This window comes from Rhinatrema bivittatum, chromosome 6 (genome assembly GCF_901001135.1).
Source record: "Rhinatrema bivittatum chromosome 6, aRhiBiv1.1, whole genome shotgun sequence".
NCBI classification, from domain to species: domain Eukaryota; kingdom Metazoa; phylum Chordata; class Amphibia; order Gymnophiona; family Rhinatrematidae; genus Rhinatrema; species Rhinatrema bivittatum.
Window position 1 is genome coordinate 245,907,972 of NC_042620.1, and position 22,908 is coordinate 245,930,879.

Sequence of the window (22,908 nt, forward strand, 5' to 3'; positions counted from 1 at the left end):
CCAGCAGTGGGACAGGGTGATTGGTTAGTGTGAACAGATTTGATTTCATAAATAAAAGTAAAAGAGAACATATCACATAATCATCTCACTGACTCATTAAGTAAATGCATATACTCATTATAAGGTATAGGACTGGATAATGCTACAAAATGCTGGAACTGTAAGGCTACTAAAGACTGCCTCAATTCAGACTGTGGTATTAACTTAAAATCTAAATAGTGACATTTTTTAATGTGTACATAACTAAAATATTGACTAGGTGCATCATTTCATATTTTTTGTTACTGACAATCAGTTATCACATATGAAATAAAGGTCCATATGATGAAAAGTGCACGATTACTTCTGTGCATAGGATGGGATGATTTCTGAAATCAATGACGTTTGACATGTGCAGATCTCTCAGCTGGGTGGAATTCTGACATCCGAGCATAGCCTCTTAAATCAGTATTAGATGTATATGTTGTTAAAGCCTAATATAACAGCAAAACAAATTCAAATTAATCAATGAGACAAATTCTAACATGGCCTTAGCTCCCTATATCTGGTAATCCCTACATCTGCTATAATAATCCTTCTTTATTATTGGTAACATGCAATAGTCAGGACCACAAACAACTTAAGTGCTCAGACATTACACAGACACATGCATTTCACTAAACTGACACACAGATTCATTCATTGCATTCTTCAGGTGTCATGATACACACATAACACAAAAAACAGATAACAAGTAACATATTTGAGCTCAAAATGTAGACCAAAAAGTATTTGGATCGATCCAGAATAAAACAAAAATTAAAATGATCTATTTAAAAATGAAAAAATCAAACTGAGGAAAAATATACAGGCGGATTTTAAATGCCCTGCCCGCGTAAATCTGGCCGGATTTACGCGAGCAGGGCCCTCGCGCGCTGGCGCACCTATTTTGCATAGGCCGCCGGTGCGCACAGAGCCCCGGGACGCGCGTAAGTCCCGGGGCTTTTAAAATGGGCGTGTCAGGGGCATGTCAGGGGCATCGCCAAATGATGCAGCGTTTCGGGGGCGTGACATGGCGTTTGGGGGGCGGGCCCGGTGCCACACCCGGCGTTCCGGGGGCGTGGCCGCACCCTCCAGAACAGCTCCCAGGTCGGGTCTTGGCACGCCAGCAGCCCGCTGGCGTGCGCGGATTTACGTCTGCCTCCGGTGGGCGTAAATCCATGGATAAAGGTAGGGGGGGTTTAGATAGGGCCGGGGGGGTGGGTTAGGTAGGGGAAGGGAGGGGAAGGTGAGGGGAGGGCGAAAGAAAGTTCCCTCTGAGGCCGCTCCGATTTCGGAGCGGCCTCGGAGGGAATGGAGGCAGGCTGCACAGCTCGGCGTGCGCAGGCTGTCCAAAATCGGTAGCCTTGCGCACGCTGATCCCGGATTTTATAAGCTACGCGCGGCTACGCGTGTATCTTATAAAATCCAGCGTACTTTTGTTTGCGCCTGGTGCGCCAACAAAAGTACGCGATCGCGCTATTTTTTAAAATCTACCCCATAATCTTCAAGCTTTACAGCTAAAATGGCAAAGAAGGTGTTTTCTTTTTCAGTCTGGAAAGATATAAACTCTGGCATACAATAAAGTAAGGTTATAGTTAAAGTGAAATTGCAGCATCATTGAAATTAACATTCTGATATATCTTAATTCAGCAAATAGCAGTCAAGCGAATTTCTTGTTTCTTTTGTTATGCAACTGGAAAGTGCTACACAAGGTGTGATAAGTGAACTGTTCTCCATCTGGGATTTAAAACCCTTTATGTTCTTTTTCTTAAGTTGATAATGGTAGTGCTTTGTAATTCAAAGATTGAAAATCTGCCACCTTTGTTAATGGTCCTGCAAATGCACCATCAATATTTGTACCATCAACTCCTAGCTTAATTCCTAATAATGAAACCTGGGACAGACAGTTTTGTACTTTGGTAGAATTTATTTTATTTCCTTTCTATGCTCTTTATAAAAGTAGTTCTGTAGTGTGCCTTGCACACAGATCCTGTAAATACTGTACTTAATAGATCGTTTAGATAATCACAGATGCACCAGTTGGAAGTCTGAAGGTCTTGGGACAAGGTTTAAAAAATATAAGGGCTTCAATTGAAACAGGCACCTATAGAAACTGTTCCTGTCTGTATGTGAAAGTAACAAACTGTCTGGCTGAATGAACAACTTTGGAGATTGATGCAAAAGAAAGCTCTATTTCCAGGGCTTGTAACAAATCCCTGCCTAACAAATTTACTGGATAATGTGGTGCATATAAAAACGGACTTGTTACTTCTTTTCCTTGTAACTGTATACTAGTTTTAGCTGTCCAATGTACCAGCTTATTCTGTCCTTCAAATCCTATAGTTTGTATGGTTTCATCTGATAATTCAACTCCTTTTGGAAGTATTGTTAGCACTAAAGAAGTCGCCCCAGAATCCAAAAAAATGTGCAAGGTTGCTTATTAATATATACAGTCAACATTAGGGATGTGAATCGTTTTTTGATGATTTAAAATATCGTCCGATATATTTTAAATCGTCAAAAATCGTTAGAGGCGCGATACAATAGGAATTCCCCCGATTTATCGTCAAAAATCGTAAATCGGGGGAGGGGGAGGGGAAGGGGGAGGGCGGGAAAACCGGCACACTAAAACAACTCTAAAACCCACCCGAGCCTTTAAAATAAATCCCCCACCCTCCCGAACCCCCCCAAATGTTTTAAATTACCTGGGGTCCAGTGGGGGGGGGGGGGGGGGGTCCCGGTGTGATCTTCCACTCTCAGGCCACGGCTGCGTTAATAGAAATGGTGCAGGCACTACCTTTGCCCTTTCATATGACAGGGCAAAGGTAGCGCCGGCGCCATTTTGGTTCCTGTCCCCCGACGTCACGAGCGCAGGAGATTGCTCCCGGACCCCCGCTGGACCCCCAGGGACTTTTGGCCAGCTTGGGGGGGGCCTCCTGACCCCCACAAGACTTGCCAAAAGTCCAGCAGGGGTCCGGGAGTGACCTCCCTACACTTGGGCCGTATTGCAAAATGGCGCCGGCCGTATGGCCGTATTGCCGTATTGCAAAATGGCCGAATGGCCGTATTGCCGTATTGCAAAATGATGCCGGCCGTATGGCCGTATGGCCTTACAAAGGTAAGGGGGGGGTTTAGATAGGGCCAGGGGGGTGGGTTAGGTAAGGGAAGGGAGGGGAAGGTGGGGGGAAAGCGAAGATAAGTTCCCTTCGAGGCCGCTCCGAAATTGGAGCGGCCTCGGAGGGAACAGGCAGGCCGCGCTGGGCTCGGTGCGCGCAGGTTGCACAAATGCACCCCCTTGCGCGCGCCGACCCCGGATTTTATAAGATACGCGCGCATCTTATAAAATCTGGTGTACTTTTGTTCGCACCGGTGGCGCGAACAAAAGTACCGGCGTGCGTATTGTTTTAAAATCCGCGTCATTATGTATAACCATTCCCTGCTCTATATCTCTAAATCTCGGGAAATCTTCCTGGTCTGCCTTTCCCACTAATTCTGTTATATGGGGGATTTCTTTCAGGGTTTGCTCTATATTTATGTGCAAAATGAATATCAACATTCAATACCTATGCTCCTGTCAGGATCAAAACTAACTCCTTATGAAGGGCTAACCACCTCTGCCATTTATTCTTCTTCTAATACTTCCCATCCTTCTAGATTACTGCTAATTCTGGGAATACCAAGCATCACTTCCACTAGTTCTATATTCCACATCATCTGAAACCTGTTTACCCCAGATACTTTCTCAGCATTTATTCTATCTAGAAACACTTTTCCCTCTTTCTGCTTATGTAATTCCTCAATTTGCCTAGAACAGTGGTTCTCAACCTTTTTTCTGTCGGGACACACCTGACAGATGGCTCTCACATGCGTGACACACTGACCCATGATCGTCACGGGGTTTGATGTAAAAGTACAGTTTGCATCCACGGGAACCCCCCTGACCCACAATAATGGATGTAAAGCAGAATTATGACATTCCCCATACAACTCACCCTACAAAAAAGATATTCTGGTTCTGGTGTCATCTCAGTAACAGCAACTCAAACTCCTTCTACTTCCAGGCTCAATAGCCCTACTTATGAAAAGACAGCAGTTTACCACCAATGCATGTCCTCTTGAGAAAACACAACAAATAAGACTGATAAAAATCTTACCTGCTAGTAAAATATCTCATCTCGGTAACAGACACAGAACCGACCTAACATACTCCCAGGATCTGTAGTAATGCACATAAACTAATCCGCACACAGTTACACCTGTATTATGGAATACACTCAAACAGGAGCAACCCTATCTATGAAAAGGCAACACTATAAATATTAAATCAGGTCCTAAAAACCAATACACCTCTTAATAGGAAAACAGAACTAGCAAGCAGCTATAGATCCCCACACAGAAATAATTGTAAAACTATACTAATAAGCAGAATAAATGTTTCTAAACAGCTATGAACAGAATAACATCCAACAATTAAAAACTCATAAAAACTATTAAAATTTCTCCAAACACCAATAAAATAATTCAAAAAAAGCAGACACATCACATAATATTAAATAATTAAAATGGCAGTCAATCAAGAAAAATAAACTTAAAAAGCCATCTTTAATTACCCCCTCCAGTAGCTCTCCTACTCCTCTTCCATGCAGGCCATAGCATACAGCAGAAGCAGCAGTAGAGGCTAAGCTCTATACTCATGGTCCTCTTCCTTAGTCCCATGTCTCTCACACACACACCATACCAGTCATGCCCCCATGACCAGTTTCTATCTCTCACACACCAATCATCTCCCAAACAGTCTTTGACACACACACACCAGTCACCTTCCTGAACAGTTTCTCTCATGCCATACACACACACAGACTTCCACTCCCGTGTTCTACTTACATATACGGGCTTCTCACTCTCATAATCACTTTCTCTGTCTCACACACACTCACCAGTCTCTCACTTCCATGCTTGTTCTCTCCACATGCACAGGCTTCTCATTCCCATAATCACTTTCTTTCTCTCACACACACACACAAACACACACCAGTCACCTGATCTCTCTCATGCATACACACACACAGGCTTCCCATTCCCATGTTCTTTCAGATATACAGGCTTCTCACTCCCATGCTGTGTCTTACACACACCCAGGTTTCTCACTCCCATGCTCACTCTTCACATGCACAGGCTTCTCATTCCCATAATCATTCTCTCTGTTACACACACACACACACACACCAGTCACCTGATCTCTCTCATGCATACACATACAGGCTTCCCACTTCCATGTTCTGTCTTTATATACAGGCTTCTCCCTCACATGCTGTGTCTCACACACACCCAGGTTTCTCACTCCCATGCTCACTCTCTTCACATGCACAGGCTTCTCATTTCCATAATCACTTTCTCTCTGTTACACACACATACATACACACACACACCAGTCTCTCTCTCATTTCCATGCTCGCTCTCCACTGCACAGGCTTCTCATTCCCTGAATCACATTCTTTCTCTCATATCGCCGCCTCTTTTGCACGGCGGCGATCGGTGAAGGCCTGCGCGATCGGCGCCGAGCCCCGCCGGGGGAAGGCCAGGGCCACACTCTCCCCACCCGGGGGGCCTCGGTGACGACAACGCGGCAGCAGCCAAGTAAGAACTTCTTGATTACCTGAAAAAGAAAAGAAAAAGAAAAACCGCGCCGAAAACGATAGCCCCGCCCACCGATCCAGCTCCTCCAATAGGAGCCGGCCCTGAGGGGCTTTAAATCTGTAGTCAGCCCGGCACCATTTCCTCTTTTGCACGGTGGCGATCGGTGAAGGCCTGCGCGATCGGCGCCGAGCCCCGCCGGGGGAAGGCCAGGGCTACACTCTCCCCACCCGGGGGGCCTCGGCGACGACAACGCGGCAGCAGCCAAATAAGAACTTCTTGATTACCTGAAAAAGAAAATAAAAAGAAAAACCGCGCCGAAAACGATAGCCCCACCCACCGATCCAGCTCCTCCAATAGGAGCCGGCCCTGAGGGGCTTCAAATCTGTAGTCAGCCCGGCGCCGCGCGCCGAGCATCGCGCGCCGAAGGTGCGCGACAAAGGGGCAGGCCCCTTTGTTTCGCCCTTCGTACAGCCCCAAGCCATACCCTCGGAAAAATCTAAAGCCATAATAAAGGTAGCTGTCAGCAAAGGTCCTGGGCTAAAGGATTCTGCTGTCTGGAATAAAGCCACCTCTCAACCTACCTCTCCAACATTCATTCCAGCCTCTCCAGTATCCACCCAGCATCCCTTCCAGCCTCTCCAGCGTCCATCAAGACTCTCCAGCATCCACCCAGCATTCACTCCAGCCTCTCCAGCATCCACCCAGCTTCCCTTCGAGCCTCTCCAGCGTCCATCAAGACTCTCCAGCATCCACCCAGCATTCACTCCAGCCTCTCCAACATCCACCCAGCATTCACTCCAGCCTCTCCAACATCCACCCAGCATCCCTTCCAGCCTCTCCAGCGTCCATCAAGACTCTCCAGCATCCACCCAGCATTCACTCCAGCCTCTCCAGCATCTACCCAGCATCCATTCCAGCCTTTCCAGCATCCACCCTGCATCCATTCCAACCTCTCCAGCATCCATCAAGACTCTCCAGCATCCATCCATTCTCGTCAGTAACCCTTGTGCAACTACATCCAGCCAGACCAGCATTTAACACCACCCTCCACACCACCCTCTCCTCACCACCTGAGCAGGTAGCATGCAATCCTACCCCATTCCTATCATCTATCATCGCCACTCACACCTCTACAATCTCTCACAACGGACCCTGAATCAGTCAACAAGATCACTCATCCCAATCATGCTCACACCACTGACCCAACTGCTAGGACTCACAATTTTCTCTCTAACCCTCTTCAACGCTCAGTCCCTCACTAAGAAAACGCACATCCTGCATGATTACCTGCTTGAATCCAACCCAGATGTATGTGCTATTACGGAAACCTGGTTAAAAAGCACTGACACTGTACTGATAAACCAATTACCTACTCACCTTTACGACATCTTCTCAATTACCAGACCCAAAAAAAAAGGGGGAGGTCTGTTCTTAGCAACCAAGAAGGAACTGAATCTCAAACAGCAACCTATCAAGACCTCTTCCAAAAAATTAGAACTCGGTTTGTTTAAATCAAAATACATTCAAATTATCCTTCTCTACGCCCCACCGGGATCAATAGACTCGGATGCCTCACCCCTTATAGAAACCATTGCTAAATACATTAACATGGACTCACCTGCCATGATTTTGGGGGACTTCAATCTACACGTCGACGCCTCCCCGATCTCCCCCATCTGTGAAATATTCCTATCCACACTCCAGGCAATGGGCTTTGAACAAATAGTCAACAAACCCACCCATAAAGCTGGACATACACTAGACCTCATTTTCCTAAATTCACACCTATCATACACTAACACTCCAGACTCCACCCCAGTCCCCTGGTCCGGCCACTCTCTCATATCAGCTACGCTTAAGACTAGAGGAAAGCCCTCTCAACCACAACCTCATTCCACCATCCATCACAGAAGAAAATGTTCCTCCGATATTCTCAGTGAACATCTCTCCAAAGAACTCCCCAACCTAGACACGTCTAACCCCAACGCAGCACTTCTATCCTGGCGCAATATCACGGAGTCCATAGCCAACAAACTCTGCCCCAAAGAGATGAAAACTATCAATTGGTCTCAAAAAAGGAAACAACCTTGGTACCCGCCGGAGCTGAAACGAATGAAGCAAAACCTCCGACACAAGGAAGGCTCTTGGCGGAAGACCCCCAACTCTACAACGTTGTCCGATTACAAACGAATCATGCATCTTTACAGGATTTCTCTCCTACAAGCAAAAAAAAACTATTACGCTAGCAGAATCCACGATATTCAATATGACGCAAGGGCCCTTTTCTCCTATGTATCTCAACTTTCTAAACCCTCTGCTCCGTCCATTCCCGACGATCATGCTCAGTCCAAAGCCAATGAACTCGCACTCTTCTTTCAAGACAAAATTGCAAACACCCTAGCCCTTCTCCCTACTAAACCAACACCACTATCTCTAAACCTCACCACCACAGGCTCCCCTAGTGCTACCCTAGAGTCCTTCGAGCCCACCACCCCGCTGGAGATAAAATCAACACTCAAGAAGCTGAAACCATCCAGCCATCCGTTGGACCACATCCCAACAAAACTTTTGCTCCTTATTCCAGGCACCATCTCCAGATCTTTGGCCAACATCATTAACTGCTTCCTTGCCCAAGGAATTTACCCGGATGACCTTAAAACAGCATCAATTAAACCTATCTTGAAGAAACCCAACCTAGACACTAATGAGCTCTCCAACTTCCGACCCATTTCCAACCTCCCGCTGCTAGCAAAACTCACCGAGAAGGTGGTGAACATACAACTTTCGGACTACCTGGAGGAACACAAAATTTTATACCCCTCTCAGTATGGCTTCCGCAAGTCTTCCAGCACCAAAACCCTCCTCATCTCACTAACAGACCACATCCTCTTGGGCCTAGACAAAGGGATTTCATTCCTGCTAGTTCTCTTAGACATCTCTGCAGCGTTTGATACCGTGAACCATAGCATCCTCCTCAATCGTCTCTCAGACATTGGTTTATCTGGACACGCCCTCCAATGGTTCAGCTCATTCCTCAAAAACAGATGCTCCAAGATCACCATCAACAATAAAGAATCTCCTATCTTCAAGTCTACCCTAGGTGTTCCCCAAGGCTCCTCTCTATCCCCTACTCTCTTTAATATCTACCTACTACCTCTCTGCCAGCTACTCACAAACCTCAACCTAACTCACTATTTATACGCTGACGACGTTCAGATCCTGATCCCTATAAAAGAATCCCTTCCAAAGACGCTCTCCTTCTGGGAAAACTGCCTCAAGTCCATCAACCACCTACTCACCAGCCTGAACCTGGTCCTCAATGCAACCAAAACAGAAATTCTGCTCATCTCCCCCGACCATTCTACCAGCCACGATCAGTCAACCTCTACTCCTCAGACCACTCAAGTTAGAGATTTAGGAGTAACCATTGACAACCATTTAAACCTAAAAAAATCAATCAACAATATTACGAAGGATTGTTTCTTTAAGCTACAAGTTATGAAAAGACTCAAACCCCTCCTCCACCTCCAGGATTTCAGAACAGTACTTCAGTCAACGATATTCTCCAAAACCGACTACTGCAATTCTCTCCTTCTAGGACTCCCGATCTCTGCCATTAGACCACTACAGATGCTCCAGAACTCAGCAGCCAGGATATTAACCAACACTAACCGGAGAACTCACATCACCCCGATACTCAGAAACCTACACTGGTTACCTATTAAATACAGAATCTTGCACAAAGCACTCACTATCATCCACAAATCCATACACAACAAACTTCCTTTAGACCTTCAGTTACCACTTAAATTATACACTTCTGCAAGACCCATCAGATCGGCACACAAAGAAACCCTTCAAGCTCCCCCAACTAAATCCACTCGTCTAACCTCCACAAGAGAACGGGCACTTTCCACAGCTGGCCCCTTCATCTGGAACAACCTGCCGACTGATCTAAGACTGGAACCCTGCCTGATTACCTTCCGGAAAAAACTCAAGACTTGGCTTTTTGTCCAAGCCTTCCCTCAAGCATAACATCGCAACAGTGCTTTGATTTAGCTCAACAGACTAAATGAACAAATTCAGTAATTGCTAATTCTTCCATGTTCATTCTCCAGTTTTTTCTGTCCTTTATTTCCTGGCTACTCTAGCCTCCAAGTTCATTTTCCCTGTTATTTGTATCTGCGCTTCGGCCTTCTTGTTATACGGTTTTTTACTAAGTAAACCCCTAAGTTTGATGTAAACCAGCCTGATATGACGCCTGTCATGAAGTTCGGTATAGAAAAATGTTAAATAAATAAATAAATAAATAAATAAATAAATAAATAAAAAATATTCACACACACACCAGTCTCTTTCTCTCACACACACACCGTCACCTTACCAACCAGTCTCTCGTTCTCATGCATGCACACACACACAGGCTTCCCACTCCCATGCTCTCTCTCTCTCACATAATCAGGCTTCTCCCTCCCATGCTCTCTCTCTCACCTAATCAGGCTTCTCCCTCCCATGCTTTCTTTCACACACATCCACCCCCCCCCCCCCCAACAGCAGGCTTCTTATGCCCATGCTTTCTCACATACCCAGATTTCTCACTTCAATGCTTTTTCTCTCTCACACACACACACACCAGTCACCTCCCTGACTAATGTCTCACACTCTCACATACACATCAGTCATCTCCTTGAGCAGTCACTTTCATTGTCTCTCACATATACACACACACATCAGCTCTCTGACCAGTTTCTCTCACTCACACACATGCTCTCAATCACACGCAGGCTGGCTGCTTCTTTCTCTCACTCACTTCCTCTTCCCCGCCCCTTCCCGAGCACAAATGGTAGCTGTAGCGGCCTCCTCCTCTAGGCCCCTCCCCCCCCCCCGCAGGCCAAGAAAGAAGAATCCCATCGGCCGCGGGAGGCTCCTGCTGCTCTCTCCTTTCCCGATTACCGGCTGCTTCAACTGCTCGGGGGCTGATGCTGCAGCCGCCGCTGCTACTTGTCCACGCGGCACGGTCTTTCGCCTTCCCGCGTACCGCGTATCACTTCCGGTTCCGGGTCACGGGGGGGGGAGGGCAGGCGCGGGAAGAAGAAAAGGCCAGCCGCGGGTGCCAGAGCTTCTTCTAGCGCCGCTGCCGTTCCCGCTGGGCTTGAACGTGTTGATAGCCCGGCAGCAACAGCAGCAGGGAAGAAAAAGCAGCGGGAGAGACCGGGAACGCGCGACACACCCGCCGGTGCTTGGCGACACAGTAGGGTGTCGCGACACACCGGTTGAGAACCGCTGGCCTAGAATATAACTTAATTGGGAGTTTAGTTAAATCTTCAGCTCCTTTGCTCTTTTCTCTGGCATACAATGACAAATATTGAGAAACATTTCTAGCCATAGTTTATTTTCCAGCCATGGTTACAAAGAACAAAGTGTCTGTAGATTTGGAACCCACATGCTAGTACATGGGCCAATGAGACCCATGTAATATCAAATTTAAACATTTAAAGTGTAACAGATAATACCAGCTGGGTGTACCTAGTTTTCTATTTCCCCACAGATTCATGCAGCTGCTGCACTGTTCATAATCCTGGTATCCTTTGTGCTCTAGTTTGTACACATTCCTTAATTGCTAATTAACAAGCTTGTTTAGTAATCTCTTGTGCTGCAAAGTCTGCAAATGTAAGAGAGATATTCCTCCTATTCCATTTTCTTAGGTGTACACCCTGAACTGAAATCATTATACAGTACCTAGCCTACCTTCTGCCATATTTGAAAATCTTAAAGGCAGTTATTTTATTTCTCCTATGAAGCCCTACTCAGCATGTGTTAGTTTCCTCAACTTGCTTTACATCTATAATTTAAAAATCTTTAGGGATCAACTAAAACATTTTATGCAGGTAATATGCAGCTCTAATGTTATTTGTTAGAAAAGGCTATATGAGATAATTTGGTTGACTAGTTCAGGTACATAAATGGGTCCCTGATGTATTAAGCTTATAGCCTGATTGAGTATTTCATAATCTAACTGTAGTACTCAGGATTAGAAGCCACAGTACAATACTTCTTAAATACCAAAAAATGATACCAAGGTAGCTGACATCTTATAGACAAACTGATTTATTGATCTATTTAAAAACTTTTATTGAGGCATTAGTCTTTGGTACAAGAGGGAAATGAGAAGTATGCCTGAACAGAAAACCAACATGGAGAAGGAAATCCCCAGAAGCCTCTGCGTTTCTTTGGCCTGCCTGGGCTGAATGGACTCTGAGTGACTTTCTGAGCATGATGTGCAGAATGTCCCTGGATATCTGTAAAGGCAGGCAAGCTGGCACCAGACAGGTGATGTCTATTCATAGAGTCTCAAAGAAGAAACCACAGGGGAGCTTCAGGCACTATTCTCAGGAGTTTGTAATCAACATAGCTACAGACGTGTTGATTGTATTGACCAGTAAGAGTTTAACAGAACAAAGAAAGCCATGGGAAATGGCCACACCTCCTGGGAAGAAACTAATCAGGGATAGTTAGGGATGATCTATTCATGCATTTGACATCACAACTTATATAAATGATTCTTTGGACAGTCACGCAAATCTAGAAGCTTCCACATATTGTATGTTATCTATAAAAAGGATCACTTCCTGTACACGATGAGATGCTGGTCAGTTTGTAAGACTAAGGGCACCCAGTACCCAGCATCTCCCGAGAACACTTATATTGACTAATAAAAATACATTATACTTTTTACTGAGTCTAAGTGTTCTTGTGTCCCTGGCCATAAGCATTAGGGATGTGAATCATGTTCAATATCGTCTTAACGATAGAAATCGTGTGGCAGGGCAAGAAAATCGTGTTAGGCACGATTTTTTAGTTAAAAAATCGTTAAAAATCGTTTTTTCCGATTAGTGCGCACTAACTGGGAGTTAGTGCGCACTAACTGAAAATGATACAATTTGACACTTTTCAGGTCAGTTAAGGTCAGTTTAGGAATGAATATGTATTCCTATTGGCTCCCCTCTTATTTATTCATGTTAACAAGGTTCCCACTGACAGTATATGGGGGATGGGAAATGGAAACAGTTGGTAGCTTGACAAAACAAGTAATGTGATCAGTCAATGTGACTAGAACTTGTGCCCTAACCCTGATACCAGGGGTATTGTGATCTTCCTGCACACAGTGCCCTATCCCTATTAATACCAGGAGTGTTGTGATCTTCCTGCACACAGTGCCTTAACCCTGGCACCAGGGGTGTTGTGATCTTCCTGCACACAGTGCCCTAACCCTGGCACCAGGGGTGTTGTGATCTTCCTGCACACAGTGCCCTATCCCTATTAATACCAGGAGTGCTGTGATCTTCCTGCACACAGTGCCCTAACCCTGGCACCAGGGGTGTTGTGATCTTCCTGCACACAGTGCCCTATCCCTATTAATACCAGGAGTGCTGTGATCTTCCTGCACACAGTGCCCTAACCCTGGCACCAGGGGTGTTGTGATCTTCCTGCACACAGTGCCCTATCCCTATTAATACCAGGAGTGTTGTGATCTTCCTGCACACAGTGCCCTAACCCTGACACCAGGGGTGTTGTGATCTTCCTGCACACAGTCCCCTATCCCTATTAATACCAGGAGTGTTGTGATCTTCCTGCACACAGTGCCCTAACCCTGACACAAGGGGTGTTGTGATCTTCCTGCACACAGTGCCCTATCCCTATTAATACCAGGAGTATTGTGATCTTCTTGCACACAGTGCCCTAACCCTGGCACCAGGGGTGTTGTGATCTTCATGTACACAGTGCCCTATCCCTATTAATACCAGGAGTGTTGTGATCTTCCTGCACACAGTGCCCTAACCCTGGCACCAGGGGTGTTGTGATCTTCCTGCACACAGTGCCCTATCCCTATTAATACCAGGAGTGTTGTGATCTTCCTGCACACAGTGCCCTAACCCTGGCACCAGGGGTGTTGTGATCTTCCTGCACACAGTGCCCTATCCCTATTAATACCAGGAGTGTTGTGATCTTCCTGCACACAGTGCCCTAACCCTGACACCAGGGGTGTTGTGATCTTCCTGCACACAGTGCCCTATCCCTATTAATACCAGGAGTGTTGTGATCTTCTTGCACACAGTGCCCTAACCCTGGCACCAGGGGTGTTGTGATCTTCATGTACACAGTGCCCTATCCCTATTAATACCAGGAGTGTTGTGATCTTCCTGCACACAGTGCCCTATTCCTGATACCGGGGGTGTTGTGATCTTCCTGCACACAGTGCCCTATTCCTGATACCGGGGGTGTTGTGATCTTCTTGCACACATCCCGGTATCAGGGATAGGGCACTGCATGCAGGAAGATCACAACACCCCTGGTATTAGGGATAGGGCACTGCGTGCAGGAAGATCACAACACTCCTGGTATTAATAGGGATAGGGCACTGCATGCAGGAAGATTACAACACCCCTGGTATCAGGGATAGGGCACTGTGTGCAGGAAGATCACAATACCCCGGAGGAGTTAGGGTCAGGCAGCCCCCCCCTGTCTGTGAAGCCAGCCTCTCACTAGTAATGCAGGGAGGGAGCTGTCTCAGACTTCACCATCCTCAACCCCCCCCCCCCCCCTCACCCACACACCATTCACTAGCTGGGACATGAGGGAAGTCAGGAGTGAGGGTCAGGCAGCTCCCCCCTGTCTGTGAAGCCAGCCTCTCACTAGTAATGCAGGGAGGGAGCTGTCTCAGACTTCACCATCCTCCCCCCCACCCCCTCACCCACACACCATTCACTGGCTGGGACATGGGGGAAGTCAGGAGTGAGGGTCAGGCAGCTCCCCCCTGTCTGTGAAGCCAGCCTCTCACTAGTAATGCAGGGAGGGAGCTGTCTCAGACTTCACCATCCTCCCCCCCCCCCCCCCTCACCCACACACCATTCACTGGCTGGGACATGGGGGAAGTCAGGAGTGAGGGTCAGGCAGCTCCCCCCTGTCTGTGAAGCCAGCCTCTCACTAGTAATGCAGGGAGGGAGCTGTCTCAGACTGGTATCAGGGATAGGGCACTGAGTGCAGGAAGATCACAACACCCCTGGTATCAGGAATAGGGCACAGGTTCTAGTCATATTGACTGATCACATTACTTTTTTTGTCAAGTACCAACAGTTTCCATTTCCCGTTAGTGCGCACTAACACGATTTAACGATTTTTAACGATAAATCGTTAGAATTTCTATTGTATTGTGTTCTATAACGATTTAAGACAATATTAACAATATCGGACGATAATTTTAATCGTTAAAAAATGATTCACATCCCTAATAAGCATAGAGTAAGCTTTACATTTTACAACAATGCTGGTAGCATAAGTTACCAGCATTGCTGTCAGACAATAAACTCTTATCAATCTCCGCTAAAGATGAGACCAAAAATGTATTCAATCTGTGTATCCCAAAAATTGTAACAATCTCACCTTGTTTTTTTGTACTTGTGAACTAACAACGTGATTACAAATAATTGAAAAATAATTGAAAGCGGGATGTGGCAAGTTTCATATACTTAGACGCATGCCTCCACGGCCTTGCCTCATATTTTACAATATAATCATCAACTTGCCTCCCTCCCACTCGCTTTATTTTGTACAATTTTTTTTTTAAAGTTTGTTCAATATTTTATTTAATTCATTTTTATTAAGAAATATAATCTTCCCCTTATCTCTAGGTTTTCCCAATTTTTTGAAAAAATTCTGCCTCTAGAGGCTTGTAATAGGCGCTTAAACCTTATAACCTAATCGATAAGGAGAGATCTCACTTTAATCTCCGTTCGAGAAATATTCATGTGAACGCCAACATCTTATTCTAAATGCCGCATCATAGTTAATTGCAAAGACTTATCTCCCAACACAGCCGTGTTTCGAAAAGGTGTCCTTTCTTCGTCAAGGGAGCATATGTCCGTTCTTTAATTTGCGCACTCAGGTACTAAGACTCTGAACCATGGCGTACTTCTATCGATTCACTTCTTTCTTGCCTCAGGTTGAGAAAGAACCTGAGGCGAGAAAGAAGTGAATTGAAAAAAAAAATTGTACAAAATAAAGCGAGTGGGAGGGAGGCAAGTTGATGATTATATTGTAAAATAAGAGGCAAGGCCATGGAGGCATGCGTCTAAGCATATGAAACTTGCCACATCCCGCTTTCAATTATTTTTCAATTATTTGTAATCACGTTGTTAGTTCACAAGAACAAAAAACAAGGTGAGATTGTTACAATTTTTGGGATTCACAGAGACAATAAACTGACAGCAATGCTGGATGCCTTTAGAACTAAAGTCCTATTGTGTTCCTGGTGGCATGGGGTTTTAGGGAGTGCTGGGTGAAGTGGGAGAATTCCTTTTTGGCTTGCAAGTTGGTTAGTGGGCTTTAAGAGGGTGTCTAGAGGCCATTGATAAATTCAGAATTAAAGGTTGTAGGGGTGGGAAAGTTTATTTGGCTGATTAGGTCACAAGTTTAACATCTTTTCAGAAGCTTGGGAGGAAGGGGAGGGTTTGGGTGTTATGCCCTAGGTAAGTTGGAGTTTCTCAGCAGGGTTTCTCATTTCTTGTTATTTTCACAATGAAATGATAGAATAAACATTAAATTTTGTGTTTTTTCTTCCATCGTTATTAATCACACTATTTCTGAATAGTGCATGCTATTTCTGAAATGTAAAAAAAAGGAAAAACATTAACAACAACAAAAATAAATTCCCAAACAACATGAAATGAAACAACATTTTTGGCCTGCACATTCCTAATATTCAATGACACCTTTCTCCCTCTGAATTTCCTGAACAACTTATCTGGCTATCTATAGCCAGATGTTATCCATTTGTCACTTTTCTGAATATTGGCCTCAGAGAGTTTTCTAGAATATGATATGTCAAAAGACAGCTTGAAACATTATGAATTGGTTATATGATACTATTAAACATATACGGGTGGATTTTAAAAGCCCTGCTCGCGTAAATCCGCCCGGATTTATGCGAGCAGGGCCTTGCGCGCCAGCGCGCCTATTTTCCATAGGCCGCCGGTGCGCGCAGAACCCCGGGACGCGCGTAGGTGCCGGGGTTTTTGGAAGGGGGCATGTCGGGGGAGTGTCGGGGGTGGAGCAGAACGACGTGGCGTTTTGGGGGCGGGACGCGGTGTTTCGGGGCGGGCCGGGGGCATGGTTTAGGGCCGGGGCGTTCCAGGGGCATGGCCGTGCCCTCCGGAACCGCCCCCAGGTCGGGTCTCGGCGTGCCAGCATCCTGCTGGCGTGCGTGGATTTACGTCTCCCTCTGGGAGGCGTAAATCCATGGATAAAGGTAGGAGGGGGTTTAGATAGGGCCGGGGGGGTGGGTTAGGTAGAGGAAGGGAATGGAGGCAGGCTGAGCGGCTCGGCGCGCGCCGGCTGCCCAAAATCGGCAGCCTTGCGCGCGCCGATCCAGGATTTTAGAGGATACGCGCGGTTACACGCTTATCTTATAAAATCCAGCGTACTTTTGTTTGCGCCTGCTGCGCAAACAAAAGTACGCAATCGCGCAGTTTTTAAAAATCTACCCCATAGTACAATAGATTTTAAACCTTGCTTCTAAAAAATTGGGGTTGTAAGCTCATGCAACTTATCTTCTAACTAATGCATATCAATGTGAAGAAAAATGTATTAACAATATTTCTTAATTTAAAACAGATTATTTTATTTTGGTCTCTGGCAACATTTACTGCACCCACATTTGGTCCAATTCAATATCCCACCTGGGGAGTCGTACTTGGTTGGTTATTGATTGTTGTCTGCCTCATCTGGCTACCAATCTTTGCTTCAAAGGAAATTTACAAAGCTGAGGGAAACCTGTGGCAGGTAAGTAGCTGAACAGAATATTAACAAATATTTATTATTTATTTATTTATTTATTTATTTATTTAACTTTTTTTATATACCGATAGCCGTATGCACATCGTACCGGTTTATAAGGAACAGGCGAAAGGCCAGAAAAAAGGCAAAGCTGTTACATAGAACGCATAAGTGTAGCATATGAATATAATTGATTGAACATAGGCGAGATATTTGAAGGCAAAGAAGCAAAACATATTAACTTAATATTAAAGTAACATTAACAATCTGGTAAAAATTAAATAACATATGAAAGTATTTAACTTGGTCTTATAATACTACCTAGATTGAAGTACAAGTTGGGGTGGGCTGCTGTAATATGTTCAGGTGAGAGAGATTTAGAGGCAGCTCCAGAGCGGTTGGAGAAAAGGGAGTGGAGAGTACAGGGGGACAGTTTAGGTAAAGGCCTGTTGAAAGAGCCATGTTTTTAGTTTTTTTTTAAATTTGGGTGTGAAAGTTTCTGTTCGGAGATCGTGGGGCATGGAGTTCCATAAGGTTGGACCGGCTAGAGAGAATGCTCTTTTCATTGTGGAAGCTAATTTAGTTAGTCTAGGGGAGAGGAGGTGTAAGGTACCTAGGTGGATGCTGCAAGTCGGTCTATTGGAGGTGCGGATTTGGAAAGGTTGTTTGAGCCAGTGTGTGTTGTCATTAATTAAGGATTTGTGTATGAGGGAAAGGGATTTGTATTGTATTCTTGAGTTGATGGGAAGCCAGTGGAGATCTTTCAAAATAGGGGTAATATGGTCTCTTTTGTGAAATACTTTGAAGAAAATGTTTCCTGTTGCATCATCAGGTATGATCAAGTTAGCAGACTCCATGCTATATATCCAAAGAAAACAAGATTTGGTAGAACACAATGTTAGAATTTTGGTTTTGTCAAATTGATATTGTTGAGGGATTTAATTGTAATTAAAGCAGAATAATTCCCTTATTTTAAAGAGGGCTATTGTCATATATATGAACTTTGTAGTGGATAACAGGCATAATCTCAATTTTTATTCAAGAAATAATATAAAGGTAGAAACACCATCTTGCCTTCTATTTTAAGTAAGTAATTATTGATTCATCCTTTTTTATTTGCCCACAATAAAAATGATTGGAGACTGAATGCCCCAGTAACTGGATAATTGAGAAAATATAAATTTCCATGAACTAGCATAAAGATCTTTGATTAGGTGCAGAGAATTATACTCAAGGAAAAAGTCATGTCAGGTGTGTACTTGCGGTCTCTTCCTAACTCAAATATTTCCCATCTCCTCCCTCTCCCTACCTTCCATGATTATAGGTCAGTTATGCAGCGAAAGAAGCTCTCTGCATGACATTATTTGAGATGAAGATCTTTATTGGATGAATATGGCTGCAGCATAGGTCAAATTACATAACCGATTCAACATTAAACATATTCTCTAACCAATTACAAAAAAATTCAACTGTTAGTCATAGTCTCTAGAACCAATGTCAGGAAGTATTTCTTCACGGAGAGGGTGGTGGATGCCTGGAATGCCCTTCCGGAGGAAGTGGTGAAGACCAGAACTGTGAAGGACTTCAAAGGGGCGTGGGATAAACACTGTGGATCCATAAAGTCAAGAGGCCGCCAATGAAGAGTGGGTGACTCGCCAGAATGATGGCTACTGCCTGGAGACAATACCCTTATTCAATAAACATACACATGGTTACTGTGACTCCAACATCACTCTAAGCTTCAACAGCAAGAGGAAATGTGGAAAAAAGGATTTGCACTCACAAAGACGGGAGTAGCTGGCTTGTTACGGCGGTTACTACCCCAAACCAAATATCCAAATTACCACCTCCACCTTCCTCTATTCCTGATGCCTTTCAACTAGCTTGATCACTCCATTCTTATACTTCACTTTCAATGCATATCCAGCATAGTTCTCTGCTTCAACAGCAGGGGAAAAGAAAAACTGTTACTTCACACATCCAGCAGAGCTCTCTGCTTAAACGGCAGGGGAGAAGAAAAAAGGGTTCGCACTCACAAAGCGGGGAGTAGCTGGCTTGTTACGGCGGTTACTACCCCAAACCAAATGTACCTGATACTTCACTCTCGACGCATATCCAGCATGGCTCTCTGCTTCAACGGCATGGGAGAAAGACTGATACATCACGAATTTCCAGCATAGCTCTCTGCTTCAACGGCAGGGGAAAAGAAAAACTGATACTTCACGCATATCCAGCATAACTTCAACGGCAGGGGAGAAGAAAAAAGGATTCACACTCACAAAGCGGGGAGTAGCTGGCTTGTTACGGCGGTTACTACCCCAAACCAAATGTGCCTGATACTTCACTTTCGATGCATATCCAGCATAGCTCTCTGCTTCAACGGCAGGGGAGAAGAAAAAAACTGATACCTCACGCATATCCAGCATAGCTCCCTGCTTCAACGGCAGGGGAGAAGATAAACAACCAATAAGGGCTGTATAACATAATCTGGGTAAAAACAAATAAGCATGGGTGTAGCTTGCTTATTGCGGCGGTTACTACCCCTACTACCTCTAACTAATCAAGCTAGATATTTCACTTGGATGCAGCTCCATCACCGCTCTCTACATTAATGGCAGGGGTGGAAGGGAATTAGACCCAAGAGCTAAGAGAAACAGATAAGTATGAGAGAAGAAATGAGGGAAGCTTGCTGGGCAGACTGGATGGGCCATTTGGTCTTCTTCTGCCGTCATTTCTATGTTTCTATGTTTCTATGTTTCTATGGGTGACTACGCCCTCACCTGAGTTGCAGTCCATTTATGCTTAGTATGTAACCTGCTAATTTAATATTCTGTTGTGGACGCCAGGTCATCGAAATCAGGAACCTTCCAATGATTCTGAATGGCCTATAGAAACATAGAAACATAGAAATGACGGCAGAAGAAGACCAATCGGTCCATCCAGTCTGCCCAGCAAGCTTCACACTTCTTTTTTTCTCATACTTATCTGTTTCTCTTGGCTCTTAGTAACCTTAAGGGTGGATTTTAAGAGCCCTGCTCACGTAAATCCGCCCGGATTTACGCGAGCAGGGCCTTGCGCGCCGGTGCGCCTATGTTCCATAGGCCTACCGGCGCGCGCAGACTCGCGTAAGTCCCGGGGTTTTTCGAGGGGGGCGTGTCGGATTGGCGCGGCGTTTTTGGGGGCGGGACGCAGCGTGGTTTTGGCACGGGGCGGTCCGGGGGCATGGTCGCGCCCTCCGGAACCGCCCCCAGGTCCCGTCTTGGCGCACTGGAGGCCCGCTGGCGCGCGGGGATTTACTTCTCCCTCCGGGAGGCGTAAATCCCCCGACAAAGGTGGGGGGGGTCTAGATAGGGCGGGGGGGGGTGGGTTAGATAGAGGAAGGAAGGGGAAGGTGAGGGGAGGGCAAAAGCAAGTTCCCTCCGAGGCCGCTCCGATTTCGGAGCGGCCTCGGAGGGAACGGCGGCAGGCTGCGCGGCTCGGCGCGCACCGGCTACACGAAATCGGCAGCCTTGCGCGCGCCGATCCAGGATTTTAGCGGATATGCGCGGCTATGTGCGCATCTACTAAAATCCAGCGTACTTTTGTTTGCGCCTGATGCACCAGCAAAAGTACGCTAAGGCGCGCTTTTTGAAAATCTACCCCTTAGGTTCTATTTCCCTTTCACCCCCACTATTTTTTCTCATACTTATCTGTTTCTCTTGGCTCTTAGTAACCTTAGGTTCTATTTCCCTTTCACCCCCACTATTAATGTAGAGAGCAGTGATGGAGCTGCTTCCAAGTGAAATATTAAGTTTGATTAGTTGGGTAAGCGGCAGCATAGCTCTCTGCCGTTGAAGCAAAGAGCAATGCTGGATATGCGTGAAGTATTAGTTTTTCTTCTCCCCTGCCATTGAAGCAGGGAGCTATGCTGGATATGCATTGAAAGTGAAGTATGCCTTGAAAGTCACATTAACTATCATCAAATATTGAAAAGCCTAACAATTGGTAATTGAATAAGCCTAATAATTGGTAATACCTATAGCCCATAAACCCATCCCTGTTTTGTTTTGTTTTTTTGTTTGTTTTTTTTCTTTTTTTTAATTGGGAGATGGCAGCCCTCCATCCTTCCGCTCCGTGAAGGTGGAACACCAACCACTGGCCACTGGCATCCCGCTCCGTGAATGTCGCTCCATGCAGTGTTTTGCTGCCTACTCTTTATACGCATCCTCTAGACCTGATGGATCCACAGTGTTTATCCCACGCCCCTTTGAAGTGCTTCACAGTTTTGGACTTCACCACTTCCTCCGGAAGGGCATTCCAGGCATCCACCACTCTCTCCGTGAAGAAATACTTCCTGATATTGGTTCTTAGTCTTCCTCCTTGGAGCCTCAGCTCGTGACCTCTGGTTCTTCTGATTTTCATCTGACGGAAAAGGTTTGTCGTTGTCTTTGGATCGTTAAAGTTTTTCAAGTATCTGAAAGTCTGAATCATATCATCCCTGCTCCTCCTTTCCTCCAGGGTGTACATATTTAGATTCTTCAGTCTCTCCTCGTATGACATCCGATGAAGACCCTCCACCTTTCTGGTCGCCCTTCTCTGTACCGCTTCAATCTTGTCTCTGTCTCTTTGAAGATACGGTCTCCAGAACTGAACACAGTATTCCAGGTGAGGTCTCACCAACGACCTGTACAAGAGGATAATCACTTCCCTTTTCTTACTCGATATGCCTCTCTCTATGCAGCCCAGCATCCTTCTGGCTTTTGCTATCTCCTTGTCGCATTGTTTTGCACACTTCATAGATATTTCAGCGGCTTTTGATACCGTTGAACATGAAGTACTGTTAACAAGGTTACATGAAATTGGATTAAAAGACACAACTTTGGTATGGTTCAAATCATTTTTATCCAATAGATCTTTTAAAGTCAAATTAGACATAGCAGAATCAGACACTGTAATAATGTCTACAGGGGTTCCCCAGGGTTCTTCGTTGTCACCCACACTTTTTAATGTCTATATGGCACCACTTTGCAGACTTCTAACGGGCCTGGGACTGGTGCATTTTCTTTTTGCGGACGATGTCCAAATTTTGTTGCCCATTAATGACTCTCTTCAAGCTACTTTGAAGCTTTGGGAACTTTACTCCTCATCAATAAGTCAATTACTATCTCATATGTCACTCTCATTGAATAGAACTAAAACAGAAATTCTATATTTGAGTAATAAAGTTACTGAGAAAATGGATACAGAGATAAAATCCCTTACACCATTACACAAAATTAACTATGAAGTAAGAGATTTAGGCCCTGTTTTAGATGCTGAGTTAAATATGAAAGCTTGTATTAAAGCCATAAATAAAGATGGTCTTTTTAAACTCCACATTCTAAAAAAACTAAGACCGTTTCTTCATTCTGGGGATTTTCGTACAGTGCTTCAGGCTTT

At 45.2% G+C, this 22,908-nt stretch overlaps 1 protein-coding gene across 5 annotated transcripts in view; it reads left to right on the forward strand.

Annotated features, from left to right (window-relative positions):
• LOC115094055 (sodium- and chloride-dependent neutral and basic amino acid transporter B(0+)-like) overlaps window positions 1-22,908 on the forward strand; it is a 440,377-nt gene that overhangs the window by 398,060 nt on the left and 19,409 nt on the right. For all 5 annotated transcript variants that reach the window (XM_029606711.1, XM_029606713.1, XM_029606709.1 and 2 more), the window contains one exon: window positions 17,329-17,496. In XM_029606711.1, coding sequence (XP_029462571.1) covers window positions 17,329-17,496 — 168 coding nt within the window. The remainder of the gene's footprint in view (window positions 1-17,328; window positions 17,497-22,908) is intronic.